Source organism: Corvus hawaiiensis, chromosome 1 (genome assembly GCF_020740725.1).
Source record: "Corvus hawaiiensis isolate bCorHaw1 chromosome 1, bCorHaw1.pri.cur, whole genome shotgun sequence".
In the NCBI taxonomy this organism is placed as follows: domain Eukaryota; kingdom Metazoa; phylum Chordata; class Aves; order Passeriformes; family Corvidae; genus Corvus; species Corvus hawaiiensis.
In genome coordinates, this window is record NC_063213.1 from 88,659,951 (window position 1) to 88,674,238 (window position 14,288).

Below are 14,288 nucleotides of genomic sequence, written 5' to 3' on the forward strand. Positions count from 1 at the left end.
ATGTTTGTGACAGCGAGACCCAGCTCAGTGCACGCACCCTTTTGCCGGGAGCCAAGGGTGGTGCAGAGGGCGCGGCTGGCGGGCCCGCTCGCCCGCTCTCCCTCACTCCCTCTCCGTGCCTGTGTCTCTCCCCCGGGCCGGGCGGCGGAGGCGGGGGCTATCCCGGCCGTTCCCCGTTCCCGCGCCGGGCGCGGGGAGGTCTCCTCGGGTCGGGGGAGGAGGGGCGGCGCCGCGCGGCCACGCGGGGGCGCTGCCGGTCCTGCGCGCGGCGCTGGCGGGTGCCCGTGCCGGCCGCGGCATTCCCGCTGCCCGCTCGGCGCGCAGCGGCCGGGAATGGGGGAGCTGCTGCTGCTGCCGCCGCTGCTCTGCCCGCGTCCCGCGGCTCCGGCGCCGCCTCCTCCTCTCTCGGCCTGAAGCGCGCTCGCACTCGTGGATCCCGGCGGGGAAGGGGCCATGGGCCGCCTCCCCGAGGCGCGGCGGCTGTGAGGCGGCCGGCGCTCGCTCGGGGAGCCGGGGGGAGAGGCTGCCGGCCAGCCTGCGCCGGGGAAGGGAGTGCCGCTCGCAGCCGGCGGCGGGCGCGCAGGCAGCACCTCGGTGCCGGTGACTTCGGGGTGCCGCTCCCCGCCCGCGCCCGGCCGCGGCGGTGGATGGATGCGCCATGGCCACGCTGGTATGCCGGGTGCAGCTGCTGGATGACACCGACCCCTTCAACAGCACCAACTTCCCCGAGCCCACCCGGCCGCCGCTGTACACCTTCCGGGAGGACATCCCGCTCGCCACCCAGCTGGCCGGGGTGCACCGCCTCCTCTGCGCCCCGCAGAAGGTACCGGGGGAGGGCAGGGGGCTGTGAGGGCGGGGGGGCGCCGGGCGAAGGGCAGAGGCCTCCCCGCAAGAGCCCGGCAGCGGGGAGCAGAGGCCGGCGGGCGGCCCCCGGCCCCTGCGGGGCGGCAGCCCGGGCTCCGCGCCCGGCGGCGGGGCTGCCCCGCCGGCTCCCGTGCCCCCGCCAGCGCTATTCCTCGTCCCGGCAGTATCGGCGTGTCCGTAAGTCCTGGGGAGAGGCCCCGGGAGACGGCGGAGGGGTTTCGTCTGCTGCTCTCCTGTGTTCCCAAACGCCCTCAAGGGCAGCTACAGTCTCTGCTTTAGCTGTAGCTGCCTCACGCTTTCCCCAGGAGAAGAAAATCCTCATCAAACCAAAGCCCAAGTTGGGTATCAAGTACTCGGTGCCTGTCCTTCGCTAGCGTTGTCTGGGTACCTGGGGATACTGCGGGTAAGGTGGTGTGTCGGGCCAGGCGGGCTGCGCCGAGCACGGCCGAGCCGGCAGGACCCGGGCTTTGCCGTGGTGAGGTTTAATGAGCCAGGCACTTCCAGCCGGGGCTTTGGTAAAAATAGCAGTGTCTGCTGCCCTTGAAACAATCGGTGCTGTTAGTCCCTCTTGCGAAGAACTGCGGCATGGCCCTTGTCTTACCTATCTCTTCTTGCATGCTTCTTCTAATACACGTGCTGGCATCTGTAGCTCTGTCCTTGAAGTTAGGCACCCGAGCTTTAGCCTTGAATTTTTAGTTTTCAAAGCAATGCCATTGATTGACATAATAATAATGTCCTTTCATTATTATCTCGTATCTGCACATTAGTTCTGCAGAGTGCACCAAAGAAGAAAGGAAAAAATGCCCACTTTTTTTTTTTTTTTCCTACAAAGTAAAAGTTGTAAAACTTTTATTTGCTCTGTGATGAAGTGGGAGGAAAATACTCTCTTAACATCACTTGTTGTATTATGCTCATGGGAGCCTGCGGGAAGATGACAAAGGGCTGTGTGTCCCCTTAGATTTAAGGATATCCAAAACCCCATAAAAGTATTTCAGAGAAAAGCTCATGTAGCAGACAGAAGTTTTGCATTTGTAGAACGGCTTCCTTGCATAATAGTTTCCAAGGATACAGCATCCAGTGAACAGAGCTCTGCCTAAAGCACAAAAACTTTGGAAGCTCTTGGTGTGCTGGGTCAATTCTGTTTTCATGGGCTCAGTTGTCCCCAATTCAGAGAGTGGTCCCATTGTTTTCAAGGGAGGCTTTTTTTTTGGAGTTAGAGCTAATTAAAAGAAAGGCAGGATGGATTCTGACACCTGATGAAGTAAATAGATAGTTTAAAATCTGGATTTAGCGTTAATTCAACCTCATTTTCACTGCCTTATGTTTTGCTTTGCTTTGAATACTTTCCTGGCAATTTTTTATAACTTTATATACTAACACCACCACCACCTTGGTTTAGTGTTTTAGGAGCCGTCCAAAATCCATGACCACTTTTATATGCTTAACTCCTGCCCAGTCTTTCTGCATGCAGCGTTTCTCAAGTTTAATTAATGTTTGGAAAGTGGACTTGCAAACTTTGGGTGAGAGATGGCCTGTGTTCCTAGAGGTGGTGTAAAGCCGGCTATTGAAAGATAGCTGCTCTGCTAGAGTCAAGTCCTGGCCCAGTGATTTGTTAATCTGAGGTTCTGGCTCTCCCAAATATTTTGTTTCTGTTGTGAGGGTGTAGGCAGGCTCATTGAAATCTGCTTACATGGTTACAGTTACCTTTGTGTTTGCAGAGCCACTGCCTCTTTCTAGAGCTCCTTAACTATGTTTCTTGGCTATCTCTTGGCTTGTACAAGGTAAAAAAAAACCTGAAGTGTTGATTAGACTTGTTTACCTTTATTCATTATAAGGAAAGCATATTTCCTTGTTTGCACTTGCAATTAGGGCAGCATTTCTGTGTTTGGCATTACATCTTTGTGCCCATAATTCTGTAGAATAAACTGATCTGTGTTGCTTTCTTCTGTTTTCTTTTTGGGAGGTGGGCATATTCTTTCTGCAGCTTTTCCTCAAGACTGTATTCACTGGTCAGTAGAAGTACACCACATTAGTTGACTAATGAGAAGAATTTTGCTCCATTTCACCCAGAGATCAGGGCAAACTCTGTGATCCCAGAGGAATGCAGCTGTCAAAGCAGAGCATAGGTTGAAATTCAGGTGTCGGTTCACATTGACACATCAGAGGTTTGATTGATTTATTACTTTGAAAATTAGTGAGCTAATGGATTGATGGCCCATTTAGTATCATCACGGTGACCAGTGCAAAATATCTTGAAGCAGACCTAGGAGTTTCTAGCTCAAATGGCGTCCCTGCCCATGGCAGGAGAGTTCGAACTTTAAGGTCTCTTCCAACCCAAGCATTTCTATGATAGTGATGAAATGCATAGGAACATCAATGTCTAAATAATTTCTGAAGTCTTATAAACTGTTGGCCTTTTTGCTAGCAGGTTTGAATGATCAGTTCTAGGTTTTTATCCAGCAAGTTTTAAGTTGCCATCTCTTGACTTAGATGAACATTCACTTACTCTCTGAACAGAGCTGCCAACTTGTTGCCTTCACATCACTGGATGATTTGCACATCTTGTAGATGATGTGCTGCTGTGGGATGTACTTGAGAGGATGAAGTCAGTAGCAGGAATCCAGCTCACTTCAGTGGGGTCAGATTTCGCCATTGCTGTCTTGAAATTGGTAATGACGACAGTGTGGTGACGGTGGTATTTTTGTAGTTAGTAAAACAGCTTGTATATTGCAAATCATTGTAAGTTAAACATTACAGACAATTATTAAGAAAACCATTTAAAAAGTAAACGAAAAATGCTTTGACATTAAGACCTGTCGTAGTATGTCATTAGTAGCTTTTTTGCAACCAACAGATGTTCTAGCTTGACTCCAAAGGGCAGGATTTCTTCAATCTAGTTCTTTGAAAGTACAGCTCAATTTCACATGTTGTTTTTACTGCTTTTTTTCTTTAAACTTACAATTTTACTTGAGTCTAGATCTACAAATTGTCTTCTGAGCAGCAATGTTTTTAGATCCTTATGGAGGTTCACAAGGAAGTTAAGAAACTGAGTTCCAAGCATAATGTCTGGGATGGTCTTTAACCACCCTGAATAATGTGGAGCACCTAAGCTGGTTGATAGGGAAAACTGCTAAGAAGAGTGTCTGCAATCTTTCTTTCACTTGGAATTGGGTGCCGAATTGTATCCTTCTCCCTCATCTTTTTTTCCCTGCTTCTCTCTGTGCACATACCTTTCTCTACTGCAGCTTGCTGTTCATTGGGTTGTGCTCAGTTCTGTCTGGTGTGCACACTGAGCCTCATGGGGCAGGGCACTGCCATCAGGAATGCTTGTTTCAGCCATCCTCCATGGTTGTGAGTGATTTGGTTCTAGATGATAACACACCATCCTAGTTGACGATGCAATGAAGTACCATAAATTCTGTTACAGTATTTTTAGCCACATCTACAAATTCTTGCTGAGTAACTACGCCACGTTGCAGAGCTTTTGTGGGTTGGCTATGTAGATTTGGCTGCCTAAGGTGCCATTTTGAATTTGGCTTTTATTGTTTATGAGGATTTTAGGTCACTCTTACTGTTTGTTGTATGAAGTAGAACTGGATCTAGTTTGGACTCTGATTTCAGATGTCCCTTTTGCCCATTTCTGTGAACCTTGGGAAAATTAAAACTGGGTCTAAATTTGTGGTTCAGGCCCAGTGCCAATAATGCTCTTTGAATCTAATTTGGTACATTGGGTTTGTTGGTTTTGAATTGCTTTGAGTTACTTGATACTTATGACTTGCTGACATAGGGTCGCTCAGGAGAGCAGCTATATATACATGGCCGATGTCAAGTGGTGTGCTTTTTTTAGAAATCTTCTTCATTATAACTTATTCACATAATTACAGCATGCAAAGTATGTTGCCATAGTCTGTTTTCACATGCCACAGTAGTCTTCAGTGTTGGGGCAGCTCTGTAAGAAATACATCTTTACAATAATATAAGACATCACGCTGCCTAATTTATCAAGAAAACGTAATTTATATACTTTGTGTGACAATGGAAAGCAACGAAAAAAGCCCTTTCCATGCATTTGGTGTACTGGTGGTGATGATGGAGAGTTATAGTGTCATAAGGATAATTGTTTTGACCTCTTGTTCCCTCTGAGAAAACTGGAGACAACTACTGTGTTTAAATCTGTTCAAGAGTTTGTAGTTAGGAACAGTGTAATTCAGAAAACAGTGGTATAAGCAAATAAATCCGGTGAGCACTAGAGGGATTGAAGAGTTTCATTCATAAAGAAGCCATCCACATTTCCGTCTTCAGCTGCTGTGATTTAGCCCTGCATTAAAGTCAGGGCTCACTCTGAGGCATGGTGTGATGTAAACTGATAGCAGGGGTTGTTCCACTGGTTGTGTCCTGGCATGGAGCTCAGCTCTGGCATTGAACTCTGTGCCAGGCTATATCCTGGCAGCGGTGTCAGGTTTTCTGAGAGCAGTAAACCTACCAGCTGGCTCCTCTTCCCTGGGTTTCCTTGGCATTAAGTAATAATGTAGAAGCTAGACATAAAAAGAAGAAAGTATGGTTTGGATCCTGATCCTGATGGAGGTACTGGTAAATAGAGCATCTGTTCTCCGGAGAGAGCATTTTTGGGTTAGTCCATTATGTCATTAATAGGACCTGAAGAATAGAAGATGGAAACTAGGGAAAATGAACCCACACTTAGGGGAAACTGGCTGATATCTTCTGCAAGTGTCGCTGCTGAGGACTGGGAAATATTTTAGTTGAGCGCTGTCAAGACACATAGGTCTTTCGTGTTCTCCCTGAGGCAGGTGGACATCAGCCTTTTTTCATCCTTTGAGAGAAGAGGGAATTTAACACAATGGTTGTTTCCAACAGGTTTCCAAAGTATTCCTACCCTAGTCAAGTATTTCTGGAGCTGACAAATTCCTGTGCTTCAAGAGATTGACCCTGTAGCAGTCACGTGTGCTTGAATTTTATAGGCAATTATTTATGAGGGCAGAGGAGGGTAGGATACTGCTCTGTCTCCTGACTTGACAGCACAAGCTGCATCAGAGTCCTGTGTGAAGCACACTTTTTTGGGGGAGTATAAACACCCGCCCTAAAGCACAACTGTGAAAAGCTTCTCAGTCTCCAGCAGCGTACTGTCTTCTGCCGTGTGGGCCTTCAAAGGAGAAGAAATACCTGTAGAACAGATACAAAGTAATTGTCAAATGCTGGGCTTTACCTCTGGCAGTTTAAGGTAAGATGCCTTTGAAGTTCTTGCAAGGTTCTTCTGACAAGTTACGGTTTGGACAAGTTGTAGTTCAGTTCAGTTGTTTGATCTAGGCTTAAAAGCTGTCTTGTAAAAGCAAGAGCACAGATCTATCCCAGAGATTCCTGACTTTGACACCTCTCTTGCAAGTCACTCAGTTTGGCTGATCACAGCTCAAGTGTCTTCGTGGAGCTCCATGTCAAGAATAATAGTGAGTGTGCTGGTAGTTCTCAGGATTCCACTTAATTTTTAAATCAGTGGTTGGTCAGATGCAGCCTCTGGAAACTCACATCACCCTGTGTTTCCTGGAGGTTCTTAATCAAAGAAAGGTGATAATTAGGAAGAAGTCCAACCTTGGTGTTATCCTATGACAAATCTCGTACTTGCAAGTTTTGCAAATTTTGATGTTTTCTCTCAAAAGCAGTGTATAGATACCTTATTTCATCCAAATTCTTCTTGTGTGAAAATTACTAGTGGATTTACTGAGCAAGAAACTTAAGATGACTGCAGTTCATATCTATGTTGGTGAAGGAATAGTCAGAGATGTGGGACTTGGCATATTGCAATCTCCTCTTCTTCCTGTGTAGTTCTAAATAAGAACAAAAGTTCTCACAATGTTTAAGAAGAGTTTTCCTAGTGTGTCCACAGCCATCCTACCTCTCCAGTATTAGGGTGTAAATGACAGTCCCTTTTCCTTCTGTCTGATCTCACTCACTGGGTTGTGACGATGAGCGTTACAACCTTTGTGCAAATATATGCAAGGCAGCTGTGCTGTAACTCACCCATCCATCACATTATCACTTATGACAACCCTGCTTGGTTTTGCAGTCCACTTCTCTGTCTGGAATTCAGCCAGGACAGGTTGGTACCTCTACTCTTTCAAAAGGTGTTTTGTATTTTTCAGTGACCCCAAGTGGTCTGGGCTGGGGCTATACAGCTCCTTTGGTAAGTGCTGTTTCAGTAGGCTGTACTCATGTGCTAAGATATTACTTCATTACCAGCTCAGAGGAAAGAGTGCCAGCTACTTAAACGTCTGTCATCACTTTCCACACAACCTGGATTGTGTTATATTAACTTTATATTGTATTACAGTTATTAATAAGACAGCAAGGAATGTTGTTACATATTTTTAGCAGTGGAGCAAGTTGGAACAATAGTAAGCAGTGAGCTTTCTAGTAGGCCCAGCTACCTAGAAACATCTGCAACCATCTGGCATATGGAACTGTTGAAGTAAAGGTGAGCAAAATTTGAAAGTTCACTGTCCATGTAATCAGCTTAACACGTATGTACAACAAAAATACATTGCAGTTTCCAATTCCAAACAGTTAAAAGGAAGCAATTCTGTCATTCCCAGCATTTTAAGGATGCTTTAAAATAATAAAAAGAAATGTAAAAAAAAAAGGCTTAGAGACCTTTTCCTTTACTTTCAGTATGACTACTTGACTTTGGAAGTCACACTTCTCAACTGACCCTCTATCTATTTTGTGAGGAGGACATTTATTTATTTTATTCCAGAAAGACCTGCAAAATTGCTAATTTTGGTCCTTCATGCCTAGTTGCTATCGTTAAACATGGGCAATGTATTATTATTAATCTTTTGGTCATATCGGTCATCATTTTACATGGTAGTGATCGTTAGGCTGAACAGAAAGGATGGGGTGACTGAAAAAGCAGCTTTGTCTTCTTTTAGTTGTAGTTCTAGTGGGGCTTTTATGACAAAGCACATATACTTCTAAAAATGAAACTTGGACAGTGTTGTCTTGTGTTTACTAACAGTTAAACTCTTGATATTAGGATGATAAGAAGAAGCTGCGTAAATAAACAAGTTGTAATACAAAGTTAAGTCAGGTATGTGTGATTACATGCTGTAGCGGGGGATTGTGTACAGCTTGAAGCTTTGTGTTCATCAGCTGCAGAAGTAGTAAGCTGTATCTCGTGCAGTTGTATTGCTTTAACTGTAGTGATACAGATAAACCAATACACTTTTCCTCTTGTACACAGCATGCGTGATTATATTGGAATAAAATGCACTTACAGATAGCTTCTATTTCCCTATTTAGGAAAGAAAGAAAGTTTACCTTCATCTTGGTTTCTGTGTTGTCTTTTCTTTTAGAGGCTACAGACTGCGCCAGTTAAAAATACAATTTTAAGTAACTTTGATATTGGTTAAAAAATAAAAATGAGGGCTCTTTCAGTGCTGTTCCTTGAAGCTAGTTGCTTCAGATTTACTAATGAGCCCTTCAGTCTTTGTAAGTGAAATTGAGAAAATAAGTGTTTTCTTTAGACTTGTAAATATACTATTGCAGCCACAAGTAGCAGCATCAGAGGTAAAGCAGCTGCTCCGGCTGCTGGTGAGATGCCTGTTGATTTTGTGTTTAGGCTTTTTTTGATGGTTGTGTTATCGGCAAGGAGAAGATGAAGTCCCTGGACTCTGTCTGGTGGGGTTTCTCTGCATGTTCAGTGTGAACCACCTGGTATTATTTGGGGGCTGGCAAAGAAGGCATTTGCAGCTCTTATAGCTGTGCCAGCCAGGTTGCTTATCTAAGGGGTCATATGCCAGGTAAAGGCATAGTTGAAAAAGCACATTGTGTCTGCTTTCTTACTTCGTTACTGCAAGGCTTGCAAGGAAAGAAAAGTGGAGTATGCAATCAGGAAACCAACAGGAATCTCATCTGTGTTAGTGAAATGCCAAATGGGGACTTGTGCCTGTTTTTTGTCAGTGTGGAATAAAAGTTCTGAGTTTTCTCCAACTGCTGGTGATGAACCCATTCTAGCTATGGGGCAGACATAAATAGACTTCTAGTACTTGGAAAGACTTGGCATTTTATGGGAAGTGAAGAATTTGAAAAAACTACATATCTATGCTCTGTTTATTACCATTCTGCAGCATCTGGCCCTGGAGCGTGACCTTTGACTCCACACACAAAGGGTTGTTATTTTCCCCTTCAGCTCTAGCATTGTGAAGGACTTGGCTTGTGAAAATCTTGAGTCCTTTGCCCTCTTTATAGGAGGCCTTGGTGTCTCTGTTAGGGAAGACCCTTCCAGGTTTGCCAGGCAGAGAATTAAGGATACCTGTTTCAGATTCCTGAAATTGTGAGGTTTGCCTGTGCTGCCCTGCCTCATAGGCAGGAAGGACCCCTTTGTCTGACTATTGTGTATAAATAGTAAGTGAATCTGCAGGATTTTCTTTGTGTTTCGGTTTGGGGTTTTTTATTTTTTTTCAGGTTGGTCACTTTCAAAAGGGTGCAAGGACTGGGAAGCTTGATAGTGATGAGTGCCAAGGAGATGCAGATTCATGTATGTCTGGGTGAAACTGTGCTGGTCCTAAGGCTTTCTGAATTTCTGAAGTCCCCCTCATGAGGCACACTTCATCAAACTCCTTCCTTTAGGCATCTTTATAGGAAATTTTAATGTGATTTGAAAACGGGTGTCTTTAAAAAAAACTTTGTTCCTGAGGAAGAAAAGGTGCTGCTAAATTACAGTTTGTGCTTTTCAGTCTCTACACGTGTTCTTTTAGTGTTTTCATCATTCTTTTTCAAGTACTCTACCATGGTACTAATTGATTCAAACTTCAGTTATAAATGCAAGCGGCCTGTAATGCCAGTGACTACAAGTAAGGCAGGCAGGCTTCATTCACAAGTGGAAAAGCAGTGTATAAGTGAAACATGGTATTTTATTTCAGACAGACATGACTGATTTATCCTGCATTAGCATTCAAAATTATTAATGTATTGCAGTGATCGTTGCTGGTCACAGTTAAAGGACTCTCGTCTTACTGTGAATTTTTTTGTTCTGGTTTGATTATAATACATGAGGTGGTTTTTTCTGTGACTATAGAAGGTAGAAAGAAATGCATCTCCTCCGGGTTTGGTATCCACAGTTTTGTTTGCCTGTGAGCTGATCATTCCTGTAGTGTCTTACATACAGCTTTCATTTTATACTACAATATTCCTCATTATTTTTGCTTGGTTTTGTCCCCTTTATTTTTGCACAGAAGTGAGCTCGAAATACTGGAAGTAATGCACTTAGATTTATTATACTTGCCTTGTAGACAGTAAAGTGTTCTTGTTTAGATGCTGATTTCAATTGTTGTTTTTTTTAGCCTAATTAAAAAGTCAATTGTCTGCAGTAGTGTTTCAGCTACTGTATGGTGGGTTTACTGGATGTTACTCTGCCTTACGTGTGCATTACTGTAGTTACACTTCTTCTGGACTGAGCTTTGGGAAGAAAAAAGTAATTTTTCTGACAAAGCTGAGAGTTGTGGGGGAAAGTGGTGGAAGAAAATCCTCATCTTTCAGAAGTTAAAGAAGTATACTTTCTGAGACTTAAGATGGGTTTCTCAGTTTGGATGCTGCTGAATTATGCCTTTACGTTTTCTGTCTTCTTAATGGATCTTTTTTTTTTTTTTGCTTAGTTTTGAAATGTGGATGAAAAAGCCACCAGTTATGAATGTGAATTTATGTTAAGCCTAGGGTTTGCCCATATCATTGAGTTTCTGAACTTATTATTCAGAGACTCTGAATTTGGTTTTTTTCGTGCCTTCATTTCAGTTTGCTAAAGAGATGTGATCAACACTCAAAAATGTGCCCTTTGGAGAAATGACCACCTTTAGTAAGTTTGAAACCTGGAAGCTTGTTATAATGGAGAGAATTATCTCAATATACAGAATTCTTTCTTTGCTAGTTAGATGTGCCCATAATTTATATGGCATTTAGCTTGAAAATCCTCAGAATAGGCGCATGTTCCTTGTAGTCTTTTTCTCTCTCTCATCAAGGGGTTTGAAGGAAGTATTTCCTAATGGTCGTTTGTATAAAGATGATACTGTTTAGGCTACTTTTCAGAGGCTGTATCAAAAAAGATTAATGGTCCTGGGAAGGTGGTAATGGAACACAGCCGTACTCTTCCTCACATCGTTGATTAGTATTCAGCCACAGTTTTAGTGTATGAAAGCCTTGACTGTTCGATGACTCATTTAACTATATCCTAGAGAATAAGTGATTGCATTGTGGTGTCACCTTTTTTTTGTTGTGATAGCCTCAAAGCATTAGATCCTATAGGTCTGAAGTCTGATGCTGTCTGTTACGCAGCAAGGTTCTTTTTTCAAAAATTTTTTTAAAGTCTGTATAGTTGGATGGGAAGAGCCTGAAAATGTGACTCCTGAAGATTAAAAACCCAGCAAGAGTGTTACATTTTTAAATAATAGTTTGCACTTGAATGTGTGAAAGTATTTTGGCTTGAAAATTTAAAATATTTTTCTTTGGTGTTAGGAAAGACAGATATTTAGAAGCATCCTTGCAAATTTTGTAACTGCCTCCTCAGCACAAGAGTTCAGGAGAGCACAGGATGAGGACAGAGTTGTCTCCTTGTTGACAGCATTCTTAGGCAGGATTGAAAGGGGCTGCTCAGCGTTGGCAAAGCTAAAGGCATCTGAACAGCTGCCAATGAAGGTAGAAGGATATTGATTTTCAAGGTTGCCAGAATGTTGTCTGTCTTTCATAAGCGCTAAATCACATTGCAAGGAATTGGGGTAAAACTGTCATTTGTTTTAATGTTTTGCTTTGTGGTCTATTAACAGCGATGGGCGAGATGGGAGTGTGTGCTTTGCCAGTAAGGGATTGGCTACCATGAAGCAGCTGCCTTTCTGGTGCTGCTTCTCCCAACATTGACTCCAGTTTGCCACCACGTTCTCTCAACATGTTTCAACATGTAATTGCATTGGCCTATATACAGCAACGTGGCTGTCTTGGACTTTAATCCTTGCCATTGTAAGAGTGCTGATTGAATTGCAGGCTAAAAATAGGCTGTACTCAGACATGCTGTGTGCTATCAGTTGCACTCTGCTTTGGCAGTCTGTTGGTAACATGACATAATTAAAAGTTGACAAAGGCCATAGGCAGAATGCTGTCCCATGATTTCTAGGATTTAATGCTTGAAGAAGGTATTTTCTTAACTTGATGAATTTGGCTCGCATGGTTACAGCTCAAATAAATGACCTACTATGCTATTCTTCGATAGTTCTGGTAGGCTGTTGAAAGAATGTCCTTGCTTTAAACCCATTCTTTAGATTGATGTTGCTTCTGTGGGAAAGCCACTGGTGATAGACCATAGCATTTGGAAATCATTACAGCTAGGTGTGATTTGAGTGACAAAAAGGAGATTAGAAATATTTTTCAGTGCAGTGTAAGTTGAGCTATATTTACTTCCTTTATGTTATTACGGTTTGTCATTGATATTCCAACAAATATTTCAGAAAGATATATGCAGCTGACAAGAGGGAAATAGCTTACTATCTTGTGAGTATTCATCAGCTAGTGTTATTTTAAGAAGTTTCAAGGGAGATTGATTAAAATTATGCTTTCATGTTCTTCATCCACCAAATTAGATTTTTTGAAGTAAAAACAGTAATCTAAATGTCTGAGATAATTAAGCACCAATTCATAAAATATGGCTTGAAGAAATACTTAAAAGGAAAAAGAACCCAACCTTTTTTCCTCAATGAATTCCTCTGAAGGAGCTAGCATGGGATGAAGATACTCAGTCTCTGCATTGAGTTGTTAATATCAGGGAAGGGAAAATAAGCTACAAATAATTACTGTAAAAAGATTACTTTCTTGGACATTTGTGTGTCTACGTAGATGCAATCAAAGTAATATTAATCCTGCCTTGTTTTCTCATGTTGATTCTTTGTCCATTTCTTCAAAATAAGTCAAGACTGAAGTGTGTTCTGTAGGTGACTCATAGGAGGTTATTATTGAAGCCATGCCCCGTGGTACTTTTTAACCAGCTGGATGTTTGACAGTTTAAATAAAGTGACTGATTTCATGCTGTATTTCCATGTGGCTACTAATAGGTTGTATGGTTCAAGTTATTTCTGAAGGCAGGTTTCTGAGACAACCAAAGACTGATGGAGTAGGGTGAGGGTGCATGATAAGAAAGACAAGAAAGTCTATAAAGCTTTCCTGGCCCAGAAACAAGACTACAATCATGAGCAAGTTGCTAGCCAAATTTAGTATCTCTTATAGACTGTACTTCGTCACTTGTAACTTTGTGAATGGGTGTTATGTCAAGATACTTTGTAGGAGAATCTGTTCTAGCAAACCAAACCCCTTGTTTATTTTTGGATATCTCTTAAATATTGATGGGATTTGTTGTGAGAAGTTCTAATTAGCTGCTTGAGCAAGTCTGAGTGATTTGGCTTGAATGTTCTTACTGTAGCCTATAACAGCATAGTTGTGTGAATTTGACTCACGTTTGCTGTTGCAGTGGAACCTGTTTTGGCTTGACTGTAAAGCTGGGCAGTGACCTGAGTGGTGCTCATATTAGTGTCTGCCTTTATGAGCTACTAATGGAAACGGAAAACCCTATTTACCTAATCAGATGCTATTGAAGCTAATGACTGTGTTTAGTTTGTTTTTCTTGTGGAGAAGGGAGGTGAGTGCAAATCCCCAACCACAGAATGTTTATACAAACACAGGAGGTGTTTGGGCAATTACAAAGGCCTGTGTAGCAAAGCAGGCTATATGGTTTGTGCCGTGTCCCATTCTTCCTACCCATCCCCTTTCTGCTTTTCAGTATTGCATCCTGTGCTCTATCAGAAGGCACAAGCTCAGCTTAAAACTGATGTGGGTTTGTGAGTCGCTGTGAGTCAGCCTCCTCAAGGAGACAGATTTTGGCTGTTGATTGTAACTACTTTATTACACTTGATGGGTGACACCATGGTGATGGGCATTTTGTGCGTGGGACAACTGTCTTGAGTAACCAGGGACTGCTCCTTTCTTGCGCTATTACTCCTCACAGGTAATAGAGGAAGAAAAGTGTGTTCTTTTTCAAGAAAAGGGCTATTTAAAACCCATAAATAGCATTGTAAATGCTTGATTCTCAGAATCAATTTCTGGACAGCCATCTATGAAAGGGGTGTGGGTGTAACCTCCAGTGCTAACAAAAGGATAATCAAGTAATGAAATTACGTTTAAACCGTGCAGTACAACCTAATATTAAAAGCCTTGTGTATTCCCATCCATATTCCTGAGTTATGGTTGAGAAACACTTACTGTTAGTTGCAGAGGTGCTTGCAGTGTGTCACATAAAGATGATTTGTTAATTTTTTGAGGTCCCTGAGTGAAGAGCTTCTGTTTGAAGTAGAGAAGAGTTGAAGCTTTGAAGCCCATCAGTA

The 14,288-nt window shown here is 42.9% G+C and overlaps 1 protein-coding gene across 14 annotated transcripts in view; it reads left to right on the forward strand.

The window, feature by feature from the left end:
• Nucleotides 1–290: 290 nt before the first annotated feature.
• FHOD3 (formin homology 2 domain containing 3) overlaps nt 291–14,288 on the forward strand; it is a 377,929-nt gene continuing 363,931 nt past the window's right edge. For 7 of the 14 annotated variants that reach the window (XM_048312850.1, XM_048312857.1, XM_048312923.1 and 4 more), the window contains exon 1: nt 291–823. In XM_048312850.1, the coding sequence (XP_048168807.1) occupies nt 659–823 (165 nt within the window). In that variant the 5' untranslated portion in view covers nt 291–658. The remainder of the gene's footprint in view (nt 824–14,288) is intronic. The other 7 variants (XM_048312884.1, XM_048312891.1, XM_048312907.1 and 4 more) reach the window with 2 other exon arrangements.